This window comes from Vanessa tameamea, chromosome 8 (assembly GCF_037043105.1).
Source record: "Vanessa tameamea isolate UH-Manoa-2023 chromosome 8, ilVanTame1 primary haplotype, whole genome shotgun sequence".
Lineage (NCBI taxonomy): Eukaryota > Metazoa > Arthropoda > Insecta > Lepidoptera > Nymphalidae > Vanessa > Vanessa tameamea.
Genome location: NC_087316.1, coordinates 10087358 through 10104353, shown reverse-complemented (window position 1 = coordinate 10104353; position 16996 = coordinate 10087358). Strand labels below are relative to the sequence as shown.

General features: G+C 31.8%; 1 protein-coding gene across 2 annotated transcripts in view; it reads left to right on the top strand.

The window, feature by feature from the left end:
- Positions 1 to 16996, top strand: part of LOC113399875 (cerebellar degeneration-related protein 2) — an 83116-nt gene that overhangs the window by 38965 nt on the left and 27155 nt on the right. The window contains exon 1 of one of the 2 annotated variants that reach the window (XM_026639139.2): positions 15986 to 16357. The exons of the other annotated variant lie outside the window; for it this stretch is intronic. Within the exon in view, the coding sequence (XP_026494924.2) occupies positions 16276 to 16357 (82 nt within the window). The 5' untranslated portion in view covers positions 15986 to 16275. Of the gene's footprint in view, positions 1 to 15985; positions 16358 to 16996 lie in introns of those variants that run through there. 2 annotated transcript variants of the gene reach the window in all.

Below are 16996 nucleotides of genomic sequence, written 5' to 3'. Positions count from 1 at the left end.
GTGTGAATCAAGCACATATAATTAGATAATCCAAATTAAACCGCAAGAAAATCGCGGTCCAATAATAAATAGGTAATGATAGTTAATAAATGTATCTTAATGTATCTAGTTTCATTGCTAACTGATATCGAAGTTCTTGTTGGAATTCTAGATTAGTACACGGGCAGGCTTAGAGGCGGACATCTTAATATTCCTTATAAGTTTTAAATTCTAGGTCTCACGGACTTTGTGAGATTTGCGGGGAAAGTGCAGGCTCGTATCGACCTCATAATACGGTTTTCATTACCTCGATGCATGCTTAATGACTATCTTTACGCGAACATACTTCCATGATTACCATTTGCATCATTTCTATACATATAATGTTATAGAAAATGTTATCATATTTAATGAGATATTAAATGAGGACAGTCGGAAGTGTCGTTCAGAAATCATTGTATAAGTAGGTATCAGTTTCCAACAACTTATGGTGAATGCCTTTACAAATATATTAGGTTAGCGATTTTAAATAACTAAAGATATTTTATGATATAATAAATCAATGTCAAATGGGAAGTCATAAATATTTATGGACATTATAAAATTCGAAAAAGTATAATCAACAGTCAGTCAGTTAGATAAGTATTATGCTCACGATTAGCATAGATATTTGACGTATGCATAAATAAAATTGGTATAAATTCGCAAAAATGTCGAGATGTGGCTTATATTTTAAGTCATTTAAAGCATAGAGTTAAAATGGCCCAGAGGGTAGAACACGCGAATCGTAACCGAAGATTACGGGTTCAAACTTAGGGTTTATATTTTATCTCATACCTGCCAAACTTTTTTTTAATTGCTAGGATGGTAATGGACACGACTAGAGATAATTCAGAACTTTAACGTTCTTTCCGAGGCATAACAGTGCAAACACAGTCAACTTCGAATTCGAGCTACTGATAATTTCTCGACATAAAAACTCAATAACTTTTCATTAAACTAACCTGAGGTAGTTGAGTTTCACAGATATATAAGACTAATAAGATACTAAGTTCAACAATTAATTAGGGATTTGATAATAAGGAATTACATTTCGTCTGATAAAAAGGACCTATCACGTTTCTAATACATTTCAACAGTTTACTGTCTATATGAACCTTCGTTAGAAAGTTTCCCACGTAGTTCGTTGAATATACATTCTAAATAACCGTTTAGTTAATTTGTGATAAAAATTACGTCAAAATAAAGAATCATGATTAGGCAATATTTTAATGACTTGACCACGGAAATATATCCACATTTGAGTATATGTTTGTAATACGTATCAGAAATAATAACTCAATACAAATAAATAAAGTATGCTTCCATATTTTTTGTTTTTTGTTTGTTATTATTATTATTGTATAAACTAGATCGAGAATAAAAAAACTAATCGAGATAAACTAGAACTATATTATTGTTATTGTATAAACTAGAACTAGAACAATTCTCTAGTAGTTAACGAGTTTAGCGAGGAACGAACTTATGTCGTTAAAAATTATCTCGCACTAAAAATACTACTTACAAATGCACCAAGGCACGAAGAGCATTAATTATGAATATATAACCGTACTAGCTGCTCGTCCCGACTTCATACGGGTCAAATAATATTTTTATTTACTTCCCGGTGATCGGGTTTCAATCCAAGGTCTGAAAAAAAAACATTATAAAAATCATCAAAACCGGTGCAAGCGTTTAGGAGGACTTCAGTGGCATACACATATAAACAAGAATTAAATATATAATGTTTATTTTTTCATTTAGAGCACATGAGTCTTAACCGAAATTAGTTAAGTTTAAGTCCAATCAACCAGGCTTAATCCGTTAATCCGAAGATTACGGGTTAAACCCCGGGCATTACTACCTTTTCGTGTTTAACTTACGTCAATTATTTACCCCATATGCTAAAAGAAAGCATCGTGATAAAACCTACATACATCGGATGAATGCAGGTTGCATTGGAGCATACAGAACCTGATGAAATAACCTCCAAATTATCTGAGATATATATGATTATTTATCGTATGTGAAAAAAATACGCTTCTTTATGTATATTTATGTGTCGTTACTACGAACATGTTCTAGGCCCCTTAAGAATCGAAATTATAAATGTAATTTGCTAGTTGAAATACATGCCTTATCCTAGGATCAAAGGTACATTTACCGCTTTGAATTTATTCCGTAACGAATTATCATCTATCAAGTGGATATCTCGATGGCTGTTCGTGACCATTCCTGCCAACTGATTTCAAATTCTCTTATAATGTTCAATCATACCTTTACCGGGAACAGGCGAATGGCGTGAAATCGATGATAACGATAATTTCAAATGGGGCGTTGAAATGTCTCCCAAGAATATATACAGAGAATGACTGTTACTGTATGAAGTTCCTGAGGCGGTTTTACGCCTGCATTACAATTTCACAAAGTTGTATTATTGATTAAGAAAGTTATTAAATAGGCAGCCATGCAATTATATTGACAAATCATTTCATTATTAATTAATATGTACGTAACGGACCCATAAAAGATTAACACGTTTAATACAAGACGTGAACTTAAAAAGGGCATGAAGAAAAAAAAATACGAATGTATGGTAGTTCCTGTACATTTTTTTTCAAGTTAAAAAGTAATACTATCACTTCTTGGCTTGTGCATGTGTTGTTGCGTTGTGACTCGCTATCAAATCATACTTATATATTTATAATACAATTAGATACTCACAATAGAATACTCACACGACAAATTGAATACAAAATACGTTATTACATTAAGCGATAACGTGGTTTTCGTTTTATTGCATCGGCCCTTATTTATTAACGTTTTATATTTTCAAATGGGCTTAAATTGTCAACTCCAACAAAACATTACTTTTATAAAGATGATTACATAACATACCTTTGACCGCAACTTATAATAAAACGATTAAATATATTTTTATCGCCCGCGGCGTTTTAGGGGTTGATCACCGGGTGTAAGATTACAATTAAAATATTTCCTTTCTTGGGCTTCGAGCTTGCTTCGTGCCAAATTTTATCGAATTCGATTCAGTAGTTTGGGCATGAAAGAATAACAGACAGACAGAGTTACTTTCACATTTATAATATTAGTATAGATAAAAACCGGAGGTTGATTTATTCGGGAAGAAAGATTGAAATACTTAAACATCTTTGCGGTAATATTTATAGGCTTATATCTGCCGCAGTATTTCACTGATAGAGATTTTGTCAGGTCGACATGAAGTTTGTTAGATTACTAAAACTATTTATCTAGATTTTGATTATTACTATAAATAAAATTATACTAAGCTCCCATGCTTACGTAACAATTTCTTCACTGTCTAGTAAAATTGTATGTAGTCGCTACTAAAATACCAACAGTTTTTATTTTTAAGATGCACGTAGTCGGTAGCGAAAATTGGCCACCTCATGGTAAGTGGTCACCATCGCTCATAGACATTGGCTGTAAGAAATATTAACAATTCCTTACAACATCAATACGCCACCAACCTTGGTTTTTATGTCCCTTACACACACACAACAATATCAAGTATTGCTGTTTGGCGGTAGAATATCTAATGAGTGGGTGGTACCCCAGATGGGCTTGCACAAAGCCCTACCACCAAGTAAGTATTCAATCACAACAGAACGGCAGACAGATTTAAATGAATTAATCACAAAATAGACTAGATAGTGAAAACATCCTAACCAGACCTGTTCCTCACAAGCGGTGGAAGCCGCGGGCATGTATTACAGATCAAGAATAGCAAACTTTACATGAAATGTTGATTGGCAGGTGTGATTTATGTTAAAGTTATACGTTTATACTTGTATTGTCCTTATTGGGATTCCACTTTCACTGTATTGTGAGCATTAAACTTAAATGTTATTGAATTTTTATTACCTGTATTAATGTATAATATATAAAAGGAATTGCTCTCTTAATTTGCATTTATTATAAAACCAATTTTACACCTGATAAATTAGAATATTATTCAATAAGCTCAAAGGATAGACGCAAAGGTATGTGACCTTTCTTCCACCGGCATAGAGGAGCCAAGCCAGGAATGAAAGTATTCTCGGTAGTCTGAGACACTATCAAAGTGTTAGAGGTTTGTCTACACGACAGCATACGTAAGTGATTCACTGTGGCGGAAAGGGTGTAGCGGGTAGACTGGCACCCCGCCAGAAGTCCCCCACGTGACCCCTTGCTTAAAGGGGAGGTGGCATAAATGTTTATTCCAGCGTCGAGAAATGTCAGCTTCAAAAATGTTTTCAACCTATATTAGCGACAAAAAATGTTTTTACATAATGATACACAAAAATATTTCGTAATTAACATTAAGATTAGCGATATATCCACTCTTTGTCTATGAATTAAAATCTCTAAAACGACTTTTCGAAATTGTCTTAACGGCAATTTTATTTCTAGTACAAACAAAAACAATTTTGATATAATTTATCATAACCAATTTCATATCATAATGAATTATTAAAGGTATAAATTATACCTTTGCGATGTCGATAATACTATTAGCAATGTTAAGTAATAGTTCTCAGCTTACACTAACAAGTAAGAATGTATTTATTATAAAACTACCAAAAAGAGTAACAGTCTCTTAATACATAGGTTAGATAACCAATAAGGTGATGAATGATGGCAATGAATCTCACTTTTAATTATCAAGTAACCACAGTATGTTTAATCACCATAATCTGTTAGAATAAATCTGTACAAGAAAGGAATATTTACTTTCTGTTTGGGCTTTTTTAAAGCCCGTTTGAGACCACTCATCGGATATTCTACCGTTAAACAGCAAAACTTAGTATTGTTGTGTAGTGTTTCGTTTTGGTGCGTTAGTGAACCAGTGTAATAACAAGCACAAGGGAACTCTTGGTTCCCCAGGTTGGCGGCGCAATGACGATGTATAAATTGGTTAATATTTCATACCATAAAGTGGCCAATTTGTACGTCCTCCTATCGCATAGAAAAAGAAAAATTCAAATAAATTGATGTAGATTTACGTGTATTTATTTAAATGTTGAAATCAATTAAACTATGCGTTACAAATTTAACAAAACAATAATGCGAAACTAGAATTAACCAGACAATATATCAAATAAGATGTGCTTGTACACATACCATAAACTTTCGCTATTTGTTATCTTCAGTAATATGTAGATATATGTGATCATTTGTTCTGCCACTTTATGGTAATCTTTACAAAGTCTGATAGAGCAACTACATCGTAAAGTCCGGCTACAATAGTGTTCAGCTGACAAATAACTTCGCTTTCACGCTCAAGACACGTCCATACAATTTGCTTACATTCGAAATGAAACTCATTTATCTACGTTATGTCAGGGAGACGGAACTCTGGGATAAAACGTGGAAAAGTGGACACAGATTTGTGACGACTTTTTCACTGAACGTAAGTAATGTATTCTATTATATCATACATAATAATCATTAGAAAATTATAAAGGAAATATCGATTCAAATGTATTATTATTTTTTATAAATACTGAAATACTCAGATATATCTTTTGACTCCAATAATAGTATCGATAAAATAATTTACATTTTTACAAAATACACTAAAAGTTTTTTTATGCAAATTTATAGACGAATATTACGCTTATGTAACGTTTCGTCATAAGTAATTTTACATAATTTCCTTCTAAACAAAATAAACTAACATAACATTTTAAGTCAATCCCTTAAGGCTATTGTACCCAATAGCAACAATTAATTAGATTGAAAAACTAGAATAATAAATAATAACTAGTAAATTAAAATTGCTAGTAATATTTAAAATGACAAAATTGAACAAAACCAAATGACTTCAATAATTTGTCTGCATACAGTAAATACTTAAACGGAATACTTCTTATATACTTAAAAAAAAGACTTCCCAAGAATAATATTTATACAAACATCGTTATTTAAATATTTACAATTCCTTATTTTTTAAAGTCGAGATAATCTAGGCAATCATAGACACGTCTTGTTTTTCTTGTCACAATTGACACTTCCAAAACCGATAAGCCTATTTGAAGTCGCCAAAAAATTAAACCAAAATTAATGACATTTTAAAAGTAATACAGCTTAAATACTTAATGATTTGGTTAAACAATTGTAAACAATAAGACGTAGTCAATTTAATTACCTATATTTCCTTTATCCTACTTATCTTCAACTACTGACCCCTCACCCCATTAATCAGCCGAGGCTAAACAATTACACATAGTATTTCAATATCCTATAGTTAGCCAACTTTCTAGTCGCTTGCAGTAATCATGTCCTGTTATCTTATCTCCACTTTAGACTTAGACTACCTCTCGACCACACTCCGCTGTTGCAATGAAAGTTAACATGAAGCGCCTGACCTTTGATTTTCTTCTATCTGCAAGTTGCTATTATTTTACGGGGTAAAATCATTCTATGAAAATTCTTGACGTTAATTTAAATTTTGCTATCAACGAGTAATAAATACTTGTTTTTGGTTGTTCATTGTTCATTATTATTATGTTTATTATATAAAGAAATGAAATAGCTTAGTACATTGTGTGTTTTTTTTTATAGATAAACAATCGAAGCACAAGTATAGGCCGAGAAGGTACAGTGGTTAGAATGTGTCAATTTAAACGAAAGTTTGCGGATTAAAACCCGGAAAGTAAATTAAATATTTACTTACCGCTGAATATTAATGTACTTAATTTGTGTTTATAATCATCTTGTACTCGGCGGTAAAGGAAAACATCGATCCTCAAGAGGAGACGCAAAAAAGAATACGAGAAGAGCACGAGAAGCGCGAAAAGAGAGACCTTAAGCCAGGGGGACGTTCACAGGCTCGTACTTTGGTGTTACTATAAAATCTCTATTATTTACACCTAGGTATTGGATGCGTTGTAATACCTCTTTAAATGCTGTCTTATATCCATTGATACAATTTAAGCGCTGCTTATTGTATGCGGTGGTACGATGCCAAAAAGCTTTACATAAATATCACTGTACAAAAATATAAGAACACATACGAGACAAACAAAGAAACATTTATTTATTAATGCATCTTACTAAAAAGTCAATGAATTTTATAATAAGAAAGACGCCAATTGGTTGGTGAAGTTTAAAATAATAATAATTTTGTGTCCACACACCGAGCACACCATATGTGGTGTAGAATCATAGATGAAGCCTTATAAAGGAAATAGACAAGAACGTAGCAAAATAAGGAATTTCAATCGTTTATGTGTTGACGTTTTTCTCATAATACTGGTCCGATAAACGTTTTTTCCTTGAAATATGTTTGTAATGATTACGCAAAACGTATACGACGGGCTGTAATATAGCCCGGCTATTAACAGCTTATTACAAAAAACTATGGTATTCGCGTTATATGTTGGTTTGAGAAGTATAGATGTAATGCAATACGTTGATTTGTTACGTGTTGTATTATGTTACTGAACGTAGGAGGTAATAATAACCAGTTGGAGTCATGTATCCGGAAGGCGGAACTTGCAATGTTATCAATATGGCACAATTTGTGTTATTTATAAGTCAGTTTTAGTAGTCACGTCTATAAATTTTCTCTTTACACCGTTAAATAAATATTTTTAAATGTACCAAAGCAGAACGAGATCATATTGAAAAAAAATAGCACAACAATAAATTAAATAATACTGTCACAAATATTATTGACCATTTTTGATTTGTAAATTTCGTTTCTGTTCACGTTATCGTCTGTTTTTACAAGTTTTTATTTAACTTCACCTTTTGGTATGTTTTGGTCAAATCTTGCAACTGACTTAAGCTAATTCAACCAATTGATTAAGCTAAATTTTTAGTTTAGAGGTTTTCTTTATAAAAAAATACTCAAAACTCAAAAAACCACGAGCGTGAAATGTCAGAACCTGATACGATATGAACACACGTATAAAATCAGTGAATCACTAAGTGGATTGTCAATATTTCACGAGTGAGATACGAAGTGATTTCTTACAGAATCGCACTACTGATGACAATACAATTTAGTAAACGACGTGAATTATAATGTAATTTAATTATCCCTGTGTTCAATAAAAGCTGGTTTTAATTTTTTTTTTATAATTTTATTTTTGACTGCTGGTTAAGGCAGCTGTAAAAGATACATTAGATCTTTAACATTTTATTACAATTGCAACACTGTACAGCATATCACAATATGGCCTACGGTTAAAAAATTTGGCTTTTATAAGAATGTATAAGAGAGCATCACCCACTGATTAGTTCTACTGTGAAAATATCAGTGCCACGTATTGCTGATAGTTTAGCGATGTAATTATTTGATTACGCTTCTTACAGTTCAACGATTTAGATGTTGCCGACTATAAAATGGACCGACGTCACAGAGATTGGTGACAAGCATGGTTGATAGAGAATTGACAATCTACCTACAATCTGATGACCCAATTTAGTTGGCTAGGTACGCTTACTTAATATAAATATATCGGAGTACATTGCAGATGCTTTTGTGAATTGACATTAAATTGAAGAAAAAATATATATCAATGAAAACAGTTTTAATGGTATCATCATCATTTATGTGTAGAAAAAAGTAAATCATCCCAATACTTTGAATGTACATACAAAAAGCCACATTGATATGCACACGCCCTAATTGTCCGTCATTACCGTCGTATTATTTCCTCTGTATTATTACGTACTGTTATAAATGAAATCAAACGAAATCACTTACGTAAGAATGTTGGTTCGGATGCAAGAGTATCCTGAATGTCTCTCAGGAAGCGGTAATTACAATATGTAAGCGATTTTAAATTGGGTTCAATGTCCGCTGTTAAACTTATCTAAAACTGTATGTTGAAAATGTATTATAACATTGAAGTCTTATTATCTTATTATTATTATCATTAGTTTTTTTATGTAAATGATTAATTATATAATATTATAATAATGTAAATAAATAATTAATAAAATCAAACCCGGTCAATCTTTGTGCACAAGTGTGTGCGCAATGGCAAGTTGCTCTATTTCCCTATCATTATCGGATGAGACGAATATTCGGCACAGGACCAAATTTAAGCGAAGAGGCAGTTTAAGCATTCTATTAAGTATTTGGTAACATATTAGTCATGATACCTACCTCAGTACTTCATTTGTGTTTTCTACGGCTGCCGAAAGAGACAAGTTCATATGTAACTAGTAGAGACGAATGATTTATTAATGAATAGGTATCATTATTTAACCCCAGTGTTAAATAAATATCGAAGCTCACAATATAAGAGAACGTTATAATTATGTTAGTGGTTATTGTAGTGCACACTGATCTATAATCTTATATATTAATATCATAAGCCGATTTTTGTCTCAGTGATTATGGAGAACTCCAGCCGTAGATGTGCTGAATATTAAAGAGGATTAATAAAGAATTTATTTTGAAAAGTTGCTGGCCGGTTAGAGAGCGGCGCTATGGGTGTTTAAGAGAAAAATGAAAATCCTAAATAAAATTAAAGTTTTTGGTTTCGACAAACTCCAATTCTAACTGAACTGAAAAAAATATTTTGAATAAACGCGAAGTTTCGCGGGAGAACCACTAGTAACTTATATATTTGTATTAGGTAAATATTTTATATGAATGTATATTATCTTTGTATTTATGCATCTGTCATCTCGAGTGACATACATCGCGAAAGCGCGGGAAATTGATGGATACAAATTGGCGCGCGGTGAAGACGGCCTGTGTGCACACTGATATTTAAATATAATATATATTTAATCAAATTTTTAAATCAACCTTACATGTGAACATACAATTATAAAAACAATATTTTATAATAGAAATTTATATTATTTATTTACCGATTTATTAACAGTGAAACGGCATAGTTGTTTTTGGGAAGGAAAAGTTGAGAGGTTATAATATAACAAATAATTGTTGCATACATGTACAAAAATTATTCTCGGTACATAGAAATATCCTGACGTCATCTGCCTTCACCCTAAAAATTAAATTGCGTAATATCCACGTGTTCTAACTCATGTTAATGATATTGACTTATTGATCCGGTTCAACAAAATTTATGACAATCAATAAATTATAAAAAATTAAGCAGTAACAATTTATTAAGGTTTGTTGTGATGTCAACGGATATTAAATCTTTAAATTTTAGGTGTCGATTTAATTTTAGGCTTATTAAGTATGATATGGCGATCTGATAAGCTTCGATATTTGTTTCCTTGACGTTATGTGACAGGATGTAGCGATGATTTGTGAAATTAGTTATAATCGAAATCACATAATATATGTTATTAATAATTGGTTATTATTTTTTGGAAGTGAAACTGTTGGGCGTGATGAGAACTAATTTAATTAAGATTTAATAACTTGTGTAAAAAAATTACTGATTGTAATTTGCAAACATTATGTTTTATAATTATTATTATGTTTCATCAATTATACTAAAAATGACCCATAAACTCTTTTATAATTGATTTATTGATCTATCATTTTTTTTATTTGTCAAAATACTTTTTCCAGATATAAATGCACGTCCCTTGATTAAAGTCAACGACCTTTCCACAAGGGTATAAAAATATCCATTTTGTAACATGAGAAAAAAGGTATACATTAAAGCGATATCGTTTAAATATAAAACTGTAAATTGATTATCCTTCATTTCTTTTGTAATTAGTTCAAATAAGATATTATGTTTCATTAATTTTCAATTCTTCCAAGAAAACCTTCTATTCAAGGTTTAGTGCAAGAATTAACTACGCTGACATTGAATATATTATAGAATTTATATTTCATACTATACATATATATTTGATGACCTTATATAAAACGATCAAATATTGTAATAAAATTTATTAAGTAATTATAATAACATTTAAATATAGAATCATGTTTGTTTTTAGATTTTTTGGGCTTATACGTGATGATAATGATTTATAAAATATATCAATAGAAATAATAGATTACAGAGCCGAGATGGCCCAGTGGTTAGAACGCGTGCATCTTAACCGATGATTTCGGGTTCAAACCCAGGCAGGCACCACTGAATTTACATGTGCTTAATTTGTTTATAATTCATCTCGTGCTCGGCGGTGAAGGAAAACATCGTAAGGAAACCTGCATATGTCTAATTTCAACGAAATTCTGCCACATGTGTATTCCACCAACCCGCATTGGAGCAGCGTGGTGGAATATGCTCCATACCTTCTCCTCAACGAGAGAGGAGGCCTTAGCCCAGCAGTGGGAAATTTACAGGCTGATTATGTTTTATGTATTATAATAGATTTTTATTACAATCTGTTTCGATTGTTGACAACTTTTTCAAAACTCTGCTGAGATCTATTAAACCTGTAGAGTGTAGTACCTGTAAACCTGTAGAGAACCTATTCTGTAAGAATAAACTATGAAATCATCGTTTTTCTGCGATCGTCAAGTGTCAGAAAGTAATATGCGCCGTTGAATATAAATAATTTTGTTTATAACAACACACGGTACACGTTTCAAAAAAGCATATCAACGTAAGTCCGTTGTGAACATTTCGCGAACAAGATAAAGCGAGATATCATTAATATTCTCTTGCAAAGTCTTCTGACAATTTAAAATAGTCTAAAAACTGATCCACTATTAATTAATTGTGCTTCTCGTAACGGTTATATAACAGATTGATTAATTAGTGTTAACAAGCTGTGTTTGTTCTTCAAATCTGATAGATCGATTAGACTCTTTTGACGTGTTATCTCGGTCATGTGAGATTGATTATAATCGGACCTTATTATCTTATAATTCTTAAATGTCTCGTTTGTGGCTAGCTTATAGGGCTGTCTATCGCGAGAATCTAAATCCAAAATCTATAATTTTATCTTAATTTACATGTTTGTTAATTTTTAAAATTATTTTGAACACGAAGTTATTGTACGATTACGCTTTTGCATTTTGTGTCGTGCAGACCTGAAACCGGAATTATCTGTTGCCATATGTTTACTTATAGCGTGTAGTATAAATAATATAAGAAAATAAAGAGTTATTTGATGCTTCAATCATTAATTCACAACAGCAGCCCGAAGTTTGAGTGTAAGCTGTATTTACACACTCGCCGTCATGGCTTGAATCACTCGAGAACATCATTAAGCTAAATATTAGCTTGTTATGATCCAGGCTGATGAGAAACCGGATTTGAGATTACAACCTTTGCCTATAACCGTTCACATTCAGGGATTGAGAGCTATCGTGCATGTATTACTAACCGTGGGAAACTTCCAACTACTGTCGACGTCGTAAGCTTCGAAAGTGTCTAATATTGACATTTCCTCTGTATAAATGTAATGTTTTAAATGTAGAAAAATTAAATGATCTTCTTTTTTTTATTTAATTAACTGGAATGTTTATTTGAATGTTCAAAAATAAGGACATATTAATCCTTCATTGTTTCTCTTCAGCTCTAAATTATATAAGAAGGCTGTATAGTGTCCCGTATTTAACTCAGTATATACTGTTATACCAAATACTTTTTAAAATTCCCATGAAAGTAATGCTGTTGTTTTCTACTATCAAAACAAATTAATCGTTAATAAGTCTCACAGTGTGAAACAATCGCCTGATCCCACGAAGGTTGGCACGCGACTGTGGTGTTACGAGAATTCCATAACAATCATTATCTCTTGATCGGATACATCTGAGGTATCCGTTTTGTAATTGTTATTTATACACCGACGTGAGACTGCTAGATTCCATAGACTTTTGATAGATTAATCGGTGTGCTACTTTCGCTTCCAAGCTGTTACTGTATATAGTAAAGATCCTCTTGAAATATATACCAAATTGAATTTAGACGATGCATTGGTTCATTGTATGTTAACACTACTAATACAAATTAACTACAATATTTGTGTTTTTTTAATATTTTCATAATTTTAAAAAACATGTATAAATATTATTAAGATGTTCTCGTAGTTTTCTCTCATTATATAGTTAGTATTCGTACAGCGGTCGGAAGTCGACCATAGTCGTTGTAAATTTAAAAAAATATATGAATTTACGAACATCGAGCCACTATTTTTACCTGCTGTTATTTCAATATTTTTATTATTGATATCACTAAATTTCGCCAGTAGAAAATCTGAACACTAAACTAATTACTAGCGAATAATATTATATAATATAAATAAAAATTGATGCACATGCAGAATAAATAGACTTTCAACCAGAAAAATTTTTTTTAGAATTGGTTCATTACTTCCACTTACAAATAAACAAAATTTGTCTCCATATAATCGTAGTATAGATATATACAGTCGAGACTATTCGCAAGTAATTGTTAAATTAATATTAAAGCTCATTACAAAGGCTATGTTACCGTTTTGAATCTATGATGTAAGTCATTAGGATTGTTCATTAATTACGTTAATCGTCGTTTAAATTACGTAAGGTGCTTTCGCCAATAAAATAATGTAGCTATTGTCAGGGATCTGTGAATGAAACTTTGTTCACGATGTAACCTGTAATAAATTGTATCTAAACTCCCATTGTCTCTTGCTATTCGCTTGTTGCGTAATGAGTAATTGATATCTAATTATTTTTATCTGACTTTTTTATCGGTTTTCGATAACCTCTTTATATTATCCATTTTTATGTTTATCTATGATAACATTGAAACTCACAGAATTTGAACCGGATTTAACGAACAAGTCTTACTTGTTCCGACCGTTAAGTATACCATTTAAGTGAATTTGGTTTTTTTAAATTATTTTAGGAAATCAACGAGGAAATAGGTTACCGGATAGTAAATAGTCACCGTCGCTAATTGATAAGAGCTCTGCGAGAAGAACAAATCATTTTACAGTGTTCTTCAAACATAGCAATATAAAGGATTGATATTTAGCGGTAAAATAAATGATGCTTTCCAGGCGCGTCTAAGCAAAGAACTAATGTTAACGTTTCTAAATTAAATATCAATGTTCGTTGCTAATAATATTCATAGAATCACTTGTATTTTAATTATAAAATTAAATAATATTCACGTCCAAGTAGAAAAGGAGATTTTATCCTGTGGCATTACGTGAGAAATTTGAAAGATTTCAATGATAGATAAAATAACTCCATATGAACAAAAATCACATTTAATATTAATAATGTTTGGATAAAAAATTATAGATGATTTCTCATGGTGTAGGCACGTTCTTCACGCATGTACCTAACATCATAATTTAACGAATAATTTTGAACTTTGTCACTAATCCAACAGGTTTTTTATTTATTTTCGACATGGTGACCTAATGTGGTCAAATATTCTTTAAAGATAAAATGATGTCATGATTGTGTTTAATGAATTGTGAACAATTTATGGTAATTTACTTTTGCAGACTAACACAAACTGCAGAACGAAGGTATTCGTTTTTTATCTGTATTTCACGGTGTATATAACAGCATTTTGGCGATCGATGGAACTGTTGATGGAACGGAGGTTGATGTGCAGATCCATCAAGTGGCGTTACAACAAGATGAATGTTAAAGTAAATATCAAAGAGATATATCGAAATCTATTTTTATTTAATTATATCGATATTAAACCAAGCGGTCAAGGGACTTTTTGATTGCATGTCGTCGTGTGAATTTTTGAATACAAATTAAATAGGGATTATTTTTTACAAAATTTACAACTTAAAATAAAATAGCAAAAAATAATACGGCTACAATTTAATCAAGATCTTTATATTATAATTATACGTCATTTTATTGTGATTAATATGTCTGTGTATTACATCACGTAGATATTATATTATATTACTTTAACATTCATCTTATTTACAACAAGAAAATAAATTACCGAAATGTTTTTCTCCGTCTATTCATTGTTTATTTGTATGTTAAAATTAATTTCATACAATAAAATAAATTCATTAAACCATATATACATATATTACTAGTTACATAACCTCTAACTATTCCCGTGCTGTTTTTATTATATTATACAAAATGCTTTGCTTCTTCTTACAACTGTCGAAATACTGATGTCAGACAGAGATAATCGCTCTGTAACTATTGACCCGCTGTACAACATCTATTAGTAAAACCGTTAACCGTTAATGAGCCATCATGGCCTAGTGCTTAGAACCCGTGAATCTTGACGAAAGATTGTGGGTTTAAACCCGGGAACCACTGAGTGCTTGCTGGTAAAGGAAAACCTACTCAAACCCCTAACATTGGGCGGTAGGGCTGAATATATTTATATTGAATAATATAACTTCTTTTTTATGATTACCAACATATAAAATTCATAATTTGTCTCAAATTCAATAAACATCTTCACGTAAAAAGTAGAATAATAACCTTAAAAATATAATATGAATGTATTCATGGTTTCTACCTCTTGCTTTTCAACAGAGATGAAGCGATTAATGTAAATGTTAATTAATTGATCAACGATTACTAGTTTCAACTTATTTAATAAGATTATACCATATTTTGTCAATGACATTCACACTGCTTAAAAATCTATACAGGTTTAATAAAAGTATAAATTAATTAGTAAAAATCTTGTGCTAAAGCGCCTGTTATTTTAAAATAGCAAATCTACTATCCGGCATTTTGCAGGCGTAAGTCTCTCAGCAAGTAATGTAATCTCAGCATTGAACTACAAATACATGAATCGTTAAATAAAAAACAATTCCTAAACTCGTTAAACGTAGTAATAAAACTAATATTAATTTGCAAGGTCAAAAAAATGTCATTCATATACCTAGCTACAACAGCTTTAATAAACAATTGATATAGAAATATCTCGTAAACTTTGACGTCATGACTTTGTTGTATCCTTATACTGGGAAATTGTAATCAGTTGATGAATTATGATCTATGGCATTGGCTAAATGTGCCCAGTGAAGCATGGCGACCCGCCGACGCCAGAACGCCTCGCCGTCCGTATCGACATGCGCCCCTCGCGCAAGCGTGCTGAAACAAAAACGCAGAGTACTCACGCATGCGCCCTGTTCCGATATTGTGCTTGAGCCCGAGTCTTGCGACACACGACTCCTCTTTACGCTGTGTCGCATAATTGATTGTCCAGTCGATACTGACATTGAACGGCTGGTGCGCGACGGTCGCCTGCCTCATTACGATTATTTATATTCGAAAGCGATAACACACCCAACGTAGTTTCCGAAACTATTCCATGATATGGCCTTATTCTGTGATATAATGCATCGTAAGTTGTGATCTGAGTGATGTGTAGTGTCTAGTGCGTAAATATGGATGTGGCAAAGGACAAGACGACCTTCCATGACGATTTTGGGGATGACGACTTCAATTCGAGGCGATGTATGCTTGATGGTCAGTACTTATGATTTAATTGAACGGATAATATTTTTAACATTTAATGAATAACATTTGTTTATTTTAAGATATTTTATGTTCGTCAATCATTAAAATTAACTATTGATTATCTATGCGATTGACATTGGAGACGTTGGAATCGTATTTACATTTAAAAGCGAATACCGCTAGCCATTGTTAAGACACCTTTCGTTATGATTCACTGCAAAAAAATGTTTACTTTCCGTTAATAGTTATAGAATATAACAGAATTAATAGTATAATATAATATATATAATATAATATAATATACCCGTGTATAATAATCTCATAACTAAAGCAACGAAAACTTAATTTAAATTATATTCATATGTATTCACTAGTCACATATTCTAACCTAGATTACATGTTTGTTATTGATCAAGTTAAAGTTATATCGAGACGGACGTATGAGTCACAAATTCGCCAACGAAAAGCGTGAGTAAAATCGGTCGATAGGGCCCGTACAGACAGATGCGATCCCGTTTTGGCAAACGAACCTTGGCTCAGAGAACCTTGCAGCGTGCCGCCGCGTGCGTTAACCCTACTCCCCTCGGAAACTTTTATAGGGTTTTAAAATCGATACCGAGCCCCTATACAACTATAAGCTTATTTTAA